Here is a 16230-nt window from a genome sequence, read left to right as displayed (position 1 = left end):
ATTTAAGCAAAACTGACACTCTCAATGGCATCCGACTAGCACCCTGTAAGTGGACGTACAGCGCAGTTCCCGCCACAGATGGAGACCCACCAGGTGCCAGCAGCCAGTCTAGCTCTCAGAGCCCAGGGAGGGAGGAAAGGAAGGCTGAACTCCCTACTCGACGTCCCCGGGAATGTCCAGCTATGTCCTCCTGCCAAAGCAGGGGATTACTACCTACCCTTCCTGCATGGATTATGCTGGAAGCATCCCAGACAGACCATCTTCCACGCGGTTACCGAGGCGCGTCTAACTCACTGGCCACCCGTAGAGCGACGGGCATGTCGTGGACAACCCAGTGCGTAGCTGAGGTCGGCACACACTGGATGGCCGAAAATGGGGAGACTACAAGGATCCAGCCTGTCAGCAGTTGATCGCAGATCACAGGAACAAAACAAAAAAACAATAGAATTCAATCTAGAAATAAACCTCCAGGCCTATGGGCCCGAAGGGAGCCATGTCTTTCTCCTTTGCTAGGCAGAAAAAAACTGAGCTGCAAGATGCAGAGAGAGGGGTTATACCCAGAGGGACCGCCCCGTGGGCAGTACTGTACTGTGTGTGATGTGTTTAACACTTTCTACAAGTTTCTGCCTAGTCACTCCTGAATGAAGGCGAATACCCACTTTGTTAAGATTACTGTCCATGAACGAAAGAGAAATACTTTTTTTTTAATTGTGCTTTTTGTTTATAGCGCAAAAAAAAAAAAAAAAAAAAACACAGAGGTGATCAAATATCACCAAAATAATGCTCTCTTTGTGGGGAAAAAAGGTTATCAATTTTGTTTGGCTACAACGTCACATGACCACGTAATGGTCAGTTAAAGCAACGCAGTGCCGTATCGCAAAAAATGGCCTGGTCATTAAGGGGGTAAATCCTTTCGATGTTGAAATGGTTAAAGCCTATAATAGAAATTAACAGCACAAGAAAGTAATGTTGAAACTCTTTATGCCATTACTAATTGGTGAATCAAAATAGTCAGTAACAATAGTCAAAACAAGACAGAAAATTATATAACAATTTATAAACCATTCACAAAACAGTAAGTTGTTTAGTAGCCGCCTATCATAATTAGGCCTTTCACAATGTACTGCATAAACAGATACAATTTTTTTCTTTACTTTTCAACAACCAAAAAAGTGATTCTGTCACAACCATTGGATCGATTAAGCAAAGTCAGCTGGTACATTCTCATCAAATGCTTCTTCTTCTTCAGGCAAAACAGTATTGTCTGCGTCGGTAGTATTGTCAACTTCAGCAATCAGAAAATAGTCATGAGTTTGGATTTGCTTGGCCTCCATGCGATCGTCACAACAAAGTAATCTGGATAGAAGACTTTTTGCTTTGGGATCCTGAAAGGGGCGAAGGCAAAGAATGAGTCACAAATAATATTGCTAATCACATAAGATGCACATTAAAAGATATCCATTACTGGAAAAAAATATCTAAGTACATTAAATCTGAATACATAAATTACATTTTATGGTTTTAAAAGTTGTTTTTTCTGCTTTAACCACTCCTCCTCTAGAGCAATTTTTCAAATGTTAAAATTAGCATTTTTGGCTAGAAAATTATTTAACTCTTTAGGTACTCCACCTTTAAGCTCAGGTGCAAGACCATTTTTGCCAATTTGACTTTCTATTAAATCACTTGCAGCTTTCAGAGGTTGTAAAAGACGTGTGCTCCCCCCAATTAATACATTTTCAGAAAGCATGGGTGCGGGTGCAGTAGGATAAAGAAGGTGCTACTGATTTTTTTAGGCCCCGTGATATTTGCGCAAATGTTTATCAAAACTACATTTTTGCTATACACCAATCATTAGCAGACACGAACACAACATGCTCTGTGGGTCCCGGAGCATGATGGGACTGTGACGTCATAAGAGGCCTATATAAATCATCACTCCCCGGATACCCGGCATTACAGCGGTAGGAAGCGACGTGTCAACATAAGAAGAAGGCGGAGGACGGCAAAGAAGAGCGGGCTGCGCCGTCGCTAGTAAGAGAGCTAAAAAGAAGATGGCGGCCAGCCCCGAAGAAGGCACCGGAGAGCGAGCGGGAGAAGAACCGGGGAGCGCCGAGACGACAGCGGAGAAGACCCCCCAGAGAGTGAAGACCCCCCCCCCAGAGAGCGGAGAAGACCCCCCCCCCCGGAGCGAACTAATAAATTATTTTAAAACCCTGTGTTGTGTGTTTATTTTCTTTTACACTTTTCCTCCAGGTGAATGGGTAGGGGTACGATGTACCCCATATTCATTCACCTAAGGTGGGGGGCCGGAATCTGGGGGCCCCCTTGTTAAAGGGGGCTCCCAGATTCCGATAAGCCCCCCGTCCGCAGACCCCGACAACCAACAGCCAGGGTTGTCGGGAAAAGGCTACTTTGGGGTGGGGGGGGGGCGCCCCCCTGCCCCAGAGCACCCAACTCCCCCATATTTAGGGCATGCGGCCTGGTACAGCTCAGGGGGGGGGTGCTCGCTCGTCCCCACTCATTTCCTGACCGGCCGGGCAGCGTGCTTGGATACGGGTCTGGTATGGATTGTGGGTGGACCCTCACGCCGTTTTTTCGGCGTAGGGGGTTCTCCTTGCAATCCATACCAGACCTAAGGGCCTGGTATGCCCCTGGGGGGGGGGAACCCATGCCGTTTTTTTATTTAAAATTTGTCGTGGAGTTCCCCCTCATGATTCATACCAAACACCGTGGCTAGAATTGGCGGGAATCCAAGTCGGATCCCCGTCGCTTCTATGACGCTCTCACTGGAATGTGCTTTTTCTATTCCATCGAGTGCGAGATGTCGGCACCATGTCGCCGAGAATCAGCGTGATGCCGTCGTGCTGGAAACACATTCTCGGCGACAGGTATTGTATGCACAATGTATGGTCAAGATGATGAGTGTGCTTTGAAATATTTATTATTTTATTCTTTGCACTATTTTTACTCAACTTTATTGATACCATATAGGAGCTAGCAAGCATTGGGCAGGTGACAGGCACTCTTTTTGGAAACATCAAGGGTCTATTAGACCCTTGATGTCTCTTCCTTGTTCTCGACTGTAGCTGACGACACAGGACCATGAGCCAGTTTCAACCTGTTCACTCTTTGGACGTAACAGACATGTCCAAAGCAGGAACTAGTTAAAGAGCATCTGTATTACTTTTGGATAAAGTGGATAGGGATTACAACTCATATCAAGTATTTGCTGCTGTGTCCCCCCCACTGGGAAGATTTACCTACTCAATTTTTCTGGTTACCATTTGCACTGGGATGGAAAGTGAAGGAAAAATAAATTTTGAACGGTCATCTGGCAACCTCACTGTGGAGAGATTACTTCTCACTTTTTGTTGTATAGACCAAGGAAATCTATTGGGACACACAAAAAAAGGAATTTGGCAAAGGTCCTGAGAGTAGGATGTATAGGAAGTCTTTTTCTGATAGAAGCAGTAGATTTGAGGTGGATTCTGGTGGCTCTGAATACATCCAGACAATAAAGAGCAATTTTTTTGGGGTGCTTCAGAGTAATGCACAAATCTTAAAGTACAGTGTCTTTACTGAGGTGAAAGACCTTAGGAAGGAAAGTTTCCTTAGGAACGTGCCAAGCTTAGAAACATGTCTAATAGATGTGAAAGCAACTTAGCAGGAGAGAACATCTAACAGATGGGTTCAAAGGGTGGTTTATGCAGGGCAGAGAACCAGATTAAAGTCCAAGGAAGATCAGGGTGTCGCAAGGGAGCTGGATACGAGAATAAAAGTTTTGACAAAGGAGAGCGAGGCCAAAGGCTTCTGGAGAAAAAAAAATAACAGAAACATTTTCAAGCCTGACTGTAGGAAAACCAGAATGTGTGGCACAAAGTATTCTCTGGGGTTGAAGAGCCTGTGTTCACACCTGGCAAAGAAGGATTTCCCAATACGATACAAGATCTTTGCAGAAGTGGCTTTTCTTGCTTTTAGTATGGTGGGGATGACAGACTTACAAACTTATCTGACTTTTAAGACCTGAGCTTAAACAGTTATGCCATTAAAGCTAGAGATTGAGACAAAGAATGAAATAGAGGGTCCAGAGAGAGCAGGTCAACTTTATTGATCTAAGCGCCAGGATTTTGATAGAGAGCTTGACTTCCTTTGTTGACCATGTTCCCTGGATCACAAGGGATTGGAATACTACTCCTCAACTTCAAAGACTGGCATCTGTCATTATCGACATATGATTAAGTGCAGCGCTAAATAACAAAAGAGTGAGCTCAATGGTAAATAGTATGATTCATATCCCTCAGTAGGGTGAACCAACACTCTAAAGAGTTTAGCTTCACCCAACATGTTTGGTCAAAAATTACATCCTTAGGGGTGTTAGAGCTGCACGATTCTGGCTAAAATGAGAATCACTATTTTTTTGCTTAGAAAAAAATATCACGATTCTCGCTGTGTAACATCTTCTTTACCAAAAAATTGGGCTAACTTTGTCTAGTTTTTTTTTTATTCATTAAAGGGTCACTAAAGGAATTTATTTTTTTTAGCTAAATAGCTTCCTTTACCTTACTGCAGTACTGGTTTCATGTCCTCATTGTTCGTTTTTGCTTTGAAGTAGCTGTAATTCTGCTGTGAAATCCACACTTCCTGGTTGCCCGTTTCCTTATAACCATCATACTGGGAGCTTTCTCACGGTGGTCTAAGCTGTCATTACTGTGTGTCTAAAACTCCTCAGAACCAATCAGATTCATTTTAAAAACAAAACACTGCCCTGGATTTGTTTGTTTTTGTTCTGTGAGTCTTCCCGACTCACCTCTCACCCGGAACTTCATGTATGTACCTTTAAAGCCGATAGTGAAACTAGAGGCACATTATATGATAGATTAAATTAAATTTTTAATCATTTTTAAAAGGAATCAGTTAACTTTTATGTCTCTATACCCAATAAACAGTCATTTCAGCAAAAAAAAAAAAAAAAAAAAAATGTTCCTTTAGTGACCCTTTAAAGTGTTTTTTTTTTTTGTAAATGCATTTAAAAAACCGCTGCGCAAATACGGTGTGACATAAAATATTGCAACAACCACCATTTTATTCTCTAGTGTCTCTGATAATAAAAAAAATATATAGATATATATGTATATATCATGTTTGGGTGTTCCAGGTAATTTTCTAGCAGAAAATAATGATTTTTACTTGTAAGCAACAAATGTCAGAAAAGGCTTGGTCTTTAAATGGTTAAACTTCCTTAATCTACGCTGGAGTTCTTTCCTTTGATTAAAGAATTCTACTTATTCACGTGTGTAATAAAACTTGGCAGGCTGCCTGGATTTTTTTTCCTCAGCTGTGAGAACTCTCTGCACTTGGAAAAATACAAAAAGGAGAGCACTCACATTGCCACATCTGTAAATTTAGTAGGGGAAACAAGAAAAACGGTACTCAGAGAGAGTCACCATTGGGCCAGACTGTAGAGGCAAAGAAAAGAATGTGGAGATTAGAAAAATATCAATTTATTGAAAAACGTACACAGTATAGTCAAAAATTTTCAAAATTGATAAAAATCATATACAATGATACAATTTGTACAGTGAGCACTTGTGCATCAACGCGTTTCACCGTTAGGCTTTTTCAGTGCCAGACTGTCTCCCAGGGGCATACCCGCACGTCATATCACTGATATCGTTCCTACTTAGATAGTGTCCAGCTGGGCTATTTTGATACCCCATCAGCATACAGAAGTTCCGTGTTGGTTATTCTCCTCTGTATTTTGGATTACTTTGACATGGTCCCCTGCTTGATGTCACATATGACGTCCACATGCCCCTGCTCAGCAATCCTTTAATCCTGATGTGAATATAATCTGCTGATTGTTGTTCTGCAGTCCTTTGGAACGTCCTATATCGGATATTTTTGACCTAAAACCGTTTTGACCACTGGACCTTCACAGACAAGGCCAAGTTCATTATAAGACAGACTCGTTCTCTTTCTTTTGTTACTTCTTTAAACCTTGACTGTATCCTGACGAAGCCCAACGGTGAAATGCATTGATGCACAAGGGCTCACTGTACAAATTGTATCATTTTATATGATTTTTTTAAATTTTCGACAATACCATGTACTTTTCTCAATAAATTGTTATTTTTCCAACATCCACATTGTTTTCTATGCCTCTAAAGTCCAGCCCAATGGTGACTCTTGGCACTGTTTTTCTTGTTTCCAACTTTCTGCACTTGTTAGAAAGATCGTGATATGCTGTTTTGAAGATCTGGAAGGGGGGGGGGGGGTAAAATGTGATGATATCTAACGATTAATCGTGCAGCTCTAGTAAGTGTAAAGGGATATATAATTTTTGAGGAAACATGTTGGGTATAGCTTGAAGCTGTGATGTTACTACACGTGTGCGTATTGCAGAGGATTTTGGGCTATGTGATTTTACATGCCGCTTTTCAAACCATTTGTTTGTAAGTGGTTTTTAACAAATTTAGTAATCAGATTTACACTATGGAAGGCGTTATATTACATGTATGATGCTGATGTATTGCTGCCAAATATTGGAGGGAGCGATTTAGAGGTGAGCGGTTGTTCCATGTGCCACAGTGTAGAGGAACAAACTGCCTAATACAAACCCTGTTTATGACATCATATGGAGGTTGCATTTGCTCTGGTAAGCCCCAGAGTACTCTTTCTCAGAGGACACGTGGTGATTGTGGATTCACCGAGTTACCTTTCCACATTGTCTATTAACCACTTCAGCCCCAGAATGATTTACCCCCTTCCTGACCAGAGCACTTTTTGCGATATGGCACTGCGTTGCTTTAACTGACAATTGTGCGGTAATACGACCTTGCACCCAAAAAAAATTGACGTTTTTTCCCCCCACAAATAGAGCTTTCTTTGGTGGCATTTGATCACCTCTGCGGTTTCGTTTTTGCGCTATAAACAAAAATAGAGCGACAATTTAAAAAAAAAAAAAAAAAAAGAATAATTTTTATTTGTGCTGTAATAAACATCCCCCTCAGTTTAGGCCGATACGTATTCTTCTACATATTTTTCGTAAAAAAAAAAAAATCGCAATAAGCGTTCGGTTTGCGCAAAAGTTATAGCGTCTACAAAATAGGGCATAATTTTATGGCATTTTTATTATTATTTTTTTACTAGTAATGGCAGCGATCAGCGATTTTTAATCGGTACTGCGACCTTATGGCGGACACTTTTGACTCTTTTCTGGACCATTGGCATTTTTATAGCAATCAGTGCTATAAAAATGCATTGATTATTATAAAAATGCCACTGGCAGGGAAGGGTTAACAATAGGGGGCGAGGAAGGGGTTAAGTATGTTTCCTGGGTGTGTTCTAACTGAAGGGGGGAGGTGGACTGACTTGGGGAAATGACTGATCTCTGTTCATACATTTCTCTATAAACAAAAGAGCGACAATAAAAAAAAAAAAGAAAGCAATATTTAATTTTTTGTGATAATAAATATCCCCCCCAAAATATACAGTATATATGTATATATATTTCCTCAGTTTAGGCCAATATGTATTCTACATATTTTTGGTAAAAAAAAAAAAAAAAAAAAAAAATCGCAATAAGCGTATATTGATTGCTTTGCGCAAAAGTTATCGCGTCTACAAAATAGGGGATAGATTTATGTTATTTTTCTTATTTTTTTTAAAAATAAAAATAGATCACCATTACTATAATGACTACGACATTGCGGTGGACATATTAGACACTTTTGACACCATTTTGGGACCAGTGACATTTATACAGCGATCAGTGCTATAAAAATGCACGGATTACTGTGTAAATGACACTGGCAGGGAAGGGGTTAAACACTAGGGGCGATTAAGGGATTAACTGTTCTTACTGTAGAGGGGGTGGGCTACCTAGAACATGACAGAGATCACTGCTCCCGATCAGTGGGAGCATTAGATCCCTGTCATGTTGCTAGGCAGTTGCTTGTTTACCATAGGCATCGCCCCGTTCTGCCACTCCATGTCACAATCACGGACCACCGGTGGACATCGAGTCCGGGGGATTTGTGGGCGCGTGCCAACGATTTAAAGGGGAGGTACATTTGCGCAGCCGTGCCATTGTGCCACGTACATCGTCGTGCACTGGTCGGTAAGCAGTTAAGTTCACTATTTAGAGGACTACTATTTCATGTGGGGTTTCCTATTGTTTCTACTAAATGTATCAGTTATACACTACAGGAAGCATTATTTGCAATTTATCACATGTATGATACTGCTACCAAGCGCGGAATGAGAGATCGAAAGGCTTGCTTGACAAAAGAGCCGTTTGCGACTTCTCATGTGGAGATTGCATATGCTCTGGTAAGCCTCAGAAAGTTGTGTGTTTGTGTCTGATAAACATTTAGAGTGGAATTATCAAGATATCCTGCTTATACAGTTTTGAACTCACCCTTCAGAGGACTAATGTTTTGCATTGGGTTCACTTTTCAGAGGACCTTTTGTGTTATTGAATATTGATCTTATATTTACAGTGGTCACTGAGCTGGCTCTTCAGAGTGCTTGTTTCACTCTTCAGAGGGATATTAGTTATTTATTCACTACTGAAGTATTCCTCTCGTCTCAGAGAGGTAATTGCAAACCTTGCAGTTTCCATGAAGGCATTTGCTTAGGAATGTTAGTCCCAAGCTAGGATGAATACCCTATTGGGTTGGTTTTTGTACCATGAGCAGGTTTGAATAGAAGCCAACTACTTCCCAGGAAAAGAGATGATTCAGGGCATTCTGCAAATCTGACCATCCTTGGACAGATTTTGGATGATTTAATAGCAGGAAAGGAGTAGAATTTTGGACTCTATTTTTCACCCTTTGAAACCACTGATTAAACTCACAGGTCTGGGACTTCTGTAAGGCTGGGTTCACACTACGGTTTTCCCGTCCGTCAGCCGCATACGATTTATATGAAAAAACGTATGCGGCTGAAACGGACGGGAACGTATGGCACCGCACATATGTGCGTTTTCCATTAACATTAATGTTAAAGGAAAACGTATGCGGTTGCCATACTGTTTTAAAAACGACCGCAAAACCGCGGTTGAACACGGTTTTGCGTACGTTTAAAAAACGTTTTGCCAGCAAATCGTACGCACCCGGATGCATCCGAGTGCATATGATTTGCAATGCATTGTCTATCTCTACGTTTTCCCGTCCGGGCCCGTACGTTTTCAATACTGAAATCGTATGCGGCTGACGGACGGGAAAACCGTAGTGTGAACCCAGCCTAACGCGGAGAAGAGCAAACTGTAACAGACATAGACCACTCGTAGGAGTGAGGGTGCCCCTTTACTGGGAAGAAGGTTTTGGGAAAGACATGGTTGGCTCTGTGCCAAAAAGAAGAGATGAATTTGGGCTTAGAATTGGAAGCCTAGATAGTGTATTGAGGTGCTCTGCATAATAGACATCTGCCTTCAAAGGGCATACATGTGAGGAGTCTTTTGCAGGCAGCTACAGCTGACCAGGCTTCAAGCCATAACAGTATGTGCATGTTAATGTAAAAAACGGAACCGATTCCCCTATCTACACAATCTCAAGGTGGATGAGGGAATTCTCCCTGCTGAGCTATTCTGACAACGGGGGACTACTACTATCAATGTACAGAGATCAACGCTTCAGCTGCTGATAGAGCGGCTTTTTATCAACAGGTCCATTCAGCAGAAGTTGATAAACAGATAGACTTCTTTTCAGTGGTCACATTTGGATCGAATTTCAGCCAATCTCTGCTGAATAGGCTGAATTTTGTTTAATCTATGGACAGCTTGGGCATAATACAAACTGCACATCATAGGAAATACAACACAAGGAAATTCAAAGAATAAAACGATAAAAAAACAATGTTTTTCAGCCCTTCATGGCATTAACCATGTGTTATGATAAAGAAAACACATTTTCCCCTGTGCACAAACCATACTATGAGCTGTAGTGCATGCAGTGTTGACTTGACAAACTGTCTTCTTATATTTTTGGGGTATACAGGTGTCTGTGACTAAAAGAAGTACTACACAAATTTGAAAAAACAAACAAAAAAAAACATACCACATCAATCCTGTTTAGATCAGGAGTTCCATCTGGATTGGTTGGAATATCTTTGGTACCAATGCATAGCTGCAGATAAAGAGAACATTTTGTTATTTTAAACTAAAGTATATATTGTGAATAGGAGTAAGAAGGATGTGATTTTTTCTTTTTTTTAAAAAGAAAATTAGAGGACCATGGGGTCTACTTTGACTTCCTTCTACAGACACCAAGTTCCAGTTTATGAAAAAGCCTTCCTCAGAGATGGCTTATGCCATGAAGGTCTTTTTATCTGAACAATAAATATATAGGAGCAATAAGGCTACAGAGATTTAGTAAAGTTAAAATACTTAGTAGTGGTAATAGACAGAACACAACTGCAAGTACTGTTAACCACTTCAGCCCCAGACAATTTGGCTGCGCAAAGACCAGAGCACTTTTTGCGATTCGGCACTGCGTCGCTTTAACTGACAATTGCGCGGTCGTACGACTTCCAAACAAAATTGATGTCCTTTTCCCCCCAAACATAGAACTTTCTTTTGGTGGTATTTGATCACCTCTGTGGTTTTTATTTTTTGCGCTATAAACAAAGAAAGTGACTATTTTAAAAAAAATATAAAAAAAATATTTGCTCAGTTTAGGCCAATACGTATTCTACATATTTTTGTTAAAAAAAAATTGCAATAAGCGTTTGATTGGTTTGCGCAAAAGTTATTGGCCCAGATTCTCGTAGATGGGCGTAAAACTGCGGCGGCGTAACGTATGTCATTTACGTTACGCCGCCGCAAGTTTTACAGGCAAGTGCTTTATTCACAAAGAACTTGCCTGTAGCGTAAATCCCCCGGCGCAAGCCCGCCTAATTCAAATGAGCCAGGTAGGGGGCGTGGATCATTTAAATTAGGCGCCGTCCCTAAAATTTCCCAACGTGCATTGCGCTAAATGACGTCGCAAGGACGTCATTGGTTTCGACGTGAACGTAAATGGCGTCCAGCCCCATTCACGGACGACTTACGCAAACAACGTAAATTTTTTGACCCCAGATCTCATATTTAAGAGGACCTGTCATGCTTTTTTCTATTACAAGGGATGTTTACATTCCTTGTAATAGGAATAAAAGTGATACATTTTTTTTATTATTTCAGTGTAAAAAATTATAAAATCAATAATAATAAATAAGAAAACAAAAAAAAAATTGTTAAAGCGCCCCGTCCCGACGAGCTCGTGCGCAGAAGCGAACGCATACGCGAGTAGCGCCCGCATATGAAAACGGTGTTCAAACCACACAAGTGAGGTATCACCGCGATCGTTAGAGCGAGAGCAATAATTCTAGCCCTAGACCTACTCTGTAGCTCAAAAAATGCAACCTATAGAATTTTTTAAATGTCGACGCGGGAACGACGGCCATACTTAACATTGGTTGCCCCTCATATAGCAGGGGCAACTTTACGCGTCGACCGCGTGTACGTTCGGTAATTCGCGTATTTTGCTAATTTGCATACTCGACGGGGAAAACGACAGCGTAAGAGCCTTACGCCTGTCGGATCTAATGGTTATCTATGCGTAACTGATTCCAAGAATCAGTCGCATAGATACGACGGCCCAGATTAGGACTTACGACGGCATACATTGCGTTGCGCCGTCGTAAGCCCTTTAAGAATCTGGGCCATAGTGTCTACAAAATAAGGGATAGTTTTATGGCATTTTTATAAATGTTTTTATTTTTTTTACTAGTAGTAATGGCGGCGATCAGCAATTTTTATCGTGACTGCGACATTATGGTGGACACACCAGACACCATTTTGCGACCATTGTCATTTATACAGCGATCAGTGCTAAAAAAATTCACCATTACTGTGTAAATGACACTGGCAGTGAAGGGGTTAACCAGTAAGGGGCACTGGAGGGGTTAAGTGTGTCCTTGGGATGTGTTCTAACTGGGGGGGCTGGGCTACATGTGACAAGACACTGATCACTGCTCCCGATCACAAGGAGCAGTGATCAGTGTCCTGTCACTAGACAGAATGGGTAAATGCTTGTTTACATCAGCATTTCCCCGTTCTTCCCCTTCGTGAGACGATCGCAGGACTCCCGGCAGACATAGAGTCCGCGGGACTCGCGGTCACACGAACAGAGACCTCGGCTCGCCCACAATGGTGCGTTTTAAAAGGCGACGTAGGGGTACGTTGATATGCCCAGCCGTGCCATTCTGCTGACGTATATCGTCGTGCAGCGATCGACAAGGGGTTAAATGTACTAGCTCTGCCATATCTCACTTAAGGTCCTTCTGCTTAAAAATCATGTCAAAGTCACAATTGTAAAGAGATACATATGAATAACTGGTTTAGATAATAACCACTTCCCGACCGCCCACTGTATATGTACGTCCTCTTTTTAAAGATGGATATCTCGGTAACGGCAGCAGCTGCTGCCACAACCGAGGTATCCATCTTTTCAGTGGGCGTTATCGGTGGTGGGAGAGGGCCCCCCCACCCGCCGCTCTCCGCCGCTTACCGGAGCCGTCGGTAGCGGCGGAGGAGATCGAGTGCTGCTGCCTGATCAGTGAGGACTCGAGTGAGGGCAAGATGGCCCCCACCCATCCTCATAGCTTTGCTGGGCGGAAGTGACGTCAAAACGTCAGTCCCGCCCAGCGTCTTAAAGAGACAATGTTTTTGTTGTCACTTTTTTAAATGACAATTTTTTTTTTTTATTGCATTTAAGTCTAAATATGAGATCTGAGGTCTTTTTGACCCCAGATCTCATATTTAAGAGGACCTGTCATGCTTTTTTCTATTACAAGGGATGTTTACATTCCTTGTAATAGGAATAAAAGTGATACATTTTTTTTATTATTTCAGTGTAAAAAATTATAAAATCAATAATAATAAATAAGAAAACAAAAAAAAAATTGTTAAAGCGCCCCGTCCCGACGAGCTCGTGCGCAGAAGCGAACGCATACGCGAGTAGCGCCCGCATATGAAAACGGTGTTCAAACCACACAAGTGAGGTATCACCGCGATCGTTAGAGCGAGAGCAATAATTCTAGCCCTAGACCTACTCTGTAGCTCAAAAAATGCAACCTATAGAATTTTTTAAATGTCGCCTATCGAGATTTTTATGGGTAAAAGTTTGACGCCATGCCACGAGCGGGCGCAATTTTTAAGCGTGACATGTTGGGTATCATTTTACTCGGCGTAACATTATCTTTCACAATATATAAAAAAATTGGGCCAAATTTATTGTTGTCTTATTTTTTTAATTAAAAAAAGTGAATTTTTGCCAAAAAAAGTGCGCTTGTAAGACCGCTGCGCAAATACGGTGTGACAAAAAGTATTGCAATGACCGCCATTTTACTCTCTAGGGCAGGGATAAGCAATTAGCGGACCTCCAGCTGTTGCCAAACTACAAGTCCCATCATGCCTCTGCCTCTGGGTGTCATGCTTGATGCTGTCAGAGTCTCGCTATGCCTCATGGGACTTGTAGTTTGGCAACATCTGGAGGTCCGCTAATTGCTTATCCCTGCTCTAGGGTGTTATATATATATTTTTCTTTTTTTTTCTATCATTTTTGGGGGTTTTAAGTAATTTTCTAGCAAAAAACACAGTTTTAGTCTTTTAAACACCGAATCTGAAAAACAGGCTCGGGGCTTAAGTGGTTAAAGCTGAACTCTGGACACAAAAACTTTCACACATCTATATTTCTCAAAACTTTAGCCATAACAATTAATATTCTTTAACAAAAGAACTTGCATTCCACATTAATTACTTATACTACCAAAATTAGTGTGCATTGTAAATTGCCTTCAGCATTGCTCCTGTGTCTTTTATTGGGGCCGCTATTTCGTTGAAGCCCAGAGGTCACTTCCTTATTAAAAACTCTCCCTCTCTCTCCTTAGTCACAAAAATGGTATGCCATTTCTAGCCCTGATTGTATCTCGTGGGTCAGGGAAAGGCTGACAGACGTTCTACAGTGCTTAGTCGCAAAGAATGGTGCTGCTAGGTGAGAAAGGACAGAATATCAGGGAGATAAAACACTATCTTTGTACGTTTAACTTTTTTCTGTGTCATCCTAGCAGCAGAGTTTGCCCCGTCACCTCTCCTGCTTTTTAGTTCTCTCTCCCTAGTCTGCATTTCCTCTGCAGTTTCATTCCTAATGCTTTATTTCCTTCCCTCTTCATCAAAGCATTCAGCAGATTAGCCCCTACATACTCATTGATTTTAAGCACAGCGTTAAAAATAGAGAGCAACTGAGCATGTGCAAAGCAGGGTGAGACTGGACTTTAAACAGTATATGCACTTATTTTTAATGTTTTACATAGGTATACTTACAAAAGAGGCCAGCCTGAAGTGATCAGGACATAATTTTTCTGCATAAAAGTTCCACTTTAATCTCTCTCTCGCTCTCTCTCAACCGGATACACAAGACATTATATACAGCACATAATATAAATGTAATATTTTAAATGTCAAACATTCTGATCATGTGGGAAACAGACATACCCATAGCAAGGTCATTCCATAGGTATAGACGTCTGTGGCAGCAGAAACAGTCCGCCCTGCCTTTACTTCAGGAGCTGTCCACAGTGGAAAACAAACCATGGTGGCAGAACTCCTCTGCTCCTTCAGAAGCAAAAAAAAAAAAAAGTAAATAAACAAAATAAAATAACTGTGAAAAAGCAATACACATTGAAGGAAAAGGAGAAAAGGAAAAAGTAAAAGAAAAAGAAAAAAAAGAAAAAGAAAAAAAAAAAAAAAAAAAAAAAAAAAAAAAAAAAAAAAAAAAGAAAAAGAAAAAAAAAAAAGAAAAAGAAAAAAAAGAAAAAGAAAAAAAAAAAAAAGAAAAAGAAAAAGAAAAAAAAGAAAAAGAAAAAGAAAAAAAAGAAAAAAAAAAAGAAAAAAAAGAAAAAGAAAAAAAAAAGAAAAAGAAAAAAAAGATAAAGAAAAAGAAAAAAAAGAAAAAAAAAAAAAAAAAAAAAAACAAAAAGAAAAAAAAAAAAAAAAAAAAAAAAGAAAAAAAAAAAGAAAAAAAAGAAGAGCAAAAAAAAAAAGAAAAAGAAAAAGAAAAAAAAGAAAAGAAGAAAAAGAAAAAGAAAAATAAGAAAAAGAAAAAAAAGAAAAAGAAGAAAAAGAAGGAGAAGAAAAAGAAAAAGAAAAAAAAGAAGAAGAAGAAAAAGAAAAAGAAGAAAAAGAAGAAAAAGAAGAAGAAAAAGAAAAAGAAGAAAAAGAAGAAGAAGAAAAAGAAAAAGAAAAAAAAGAAGAAGAAGAAAAAGAAAAAGAAAAAAAAGAAAAAGAAGAAAAAGAAAAAAAAGAAAAAGAAAAAGAAGAAAAAGAAGAAAAAGAAAAAGAAAAAAAAGAAAAAGAAGAAAAAGAAAAAGAAGAAAAAGAAAAAGAAGAAAAAGAAAAAGAAAAAGAAAAAGAAGAAAAAGAAAAAGAAAAAGAAAAAAAAGAAAAAGAAAAAGAAAAAGAAAAAAAAAAAAAAAAAAAAAAAAAAAAAAAAAAAAAAAAAAAAAAAAAAAAAGAAAAAAAAAAAAAAGAAGAAAAAAAAAAAAAAAAGAAGAAAAAGAAGAAAAAGAAAAAGAAAAAGAAAAAGAAGAAAAAGAAAAAGAAATAGAAGAAAAAGAAAAAGAAAAAGAAAAAAAAGAAGAAAAAAAAAAAAAAAAAAAAGAAAAACAAAAAAAAAAAAAAAAAAGAAGAAAAAGGAAAAAAAAAGAAAAAGAAAAAAAAGAAAAGAAAGGAAAAGGAAAAGAAAAAAAAAAAAAAAGAAAAGAAAAAAAAGGAAAAAGAAAAAGAAAAAGAAAAAAAAGAAGAAAAAGAAAAAGAAAAAAAAAAAAAGAAGAAAAAAAAAAAGAAGAAAAAGAAGAAAAAGAAGAAGAAAAAGAAAAAGAAGAAAAAGAAGAAAAAGAAGAAGAAAAAAAAGAAAAGAAAAGAAGAAAAAGAAAAAGAAAAAAAAAAGAAAAAGAAAAAGAAAAAAAAGAAAAAGAAAAAAAAAAAAAAAAAAAAAAAAAAAAAAAAAAAAAAAAAAAAAAAAAAAAAAAAAAAAGAAAAAAAAGAAAAATAAAAAGATAAAGAAAAAAAAGAAAAAGAAAAAAAAAAAAAAAAAAAATAGAAAAAAAAGAAAAATAAAAAGAAAAAGAAAAAAAAGAAAATTAAACATAATAAAATAACTGTGAAAAAGCAATACACATTGAAGGAAAAGG

General features: G+C 38.9%; 1 protein-coding gene across 5 annotated transcripts in view; it reads right to left on the bottom strand.

Annotated features, from left to right (window-relative positions):
* Positions 1 to 964: 964 nt before the first annotated feature.
* STK31 (serine/threonine kinase 31) overlaps positions 965 to 16230 on the bottom strand; it is a 369252-nt gene continuing 353986 nt past the window's right edge. For all 5 annotated transcript variants that reach the window (XM_040352870.1, XM_040352874.1, XM_040352872.1 and 2 more), the window contains 3 exons: positions 14534 to 14653; positions 10059 to 10127; positions 965 to 1385 (listed from right to left, as the gene is read on the bottom strand). In XM_040352870.1, coding sequence (XP_040208804.1) covers positions 1200 to 1385; positions 10059 to 10127; positions 14534 to 14653 — 375 coding nt within the window. In that variant the 3' untranslated portion in view covers positions 965 to 1199. The remainder of the gene's footprint in view (positions 1386 to 10058; positions 10128 to 14533; positions 14654 to 16230) is intronic.

This window comes from Rana temporaria, chromosome 5, assembly GCF_905171775.1.
Source record: "Rana temporaria chromosome 5, aRanTem1.1, whole genome shotgun sequence".
NCBI classification, from domain to species: domain Eukaryota; kingdom Metazoa; phylum Chordata; class Amphibia; order Anura; family Ranidae; genus Rana; species Rana temporaria.
This window is presented reverse-complemented; position numbering and strand designations above follow the sequence as displayed.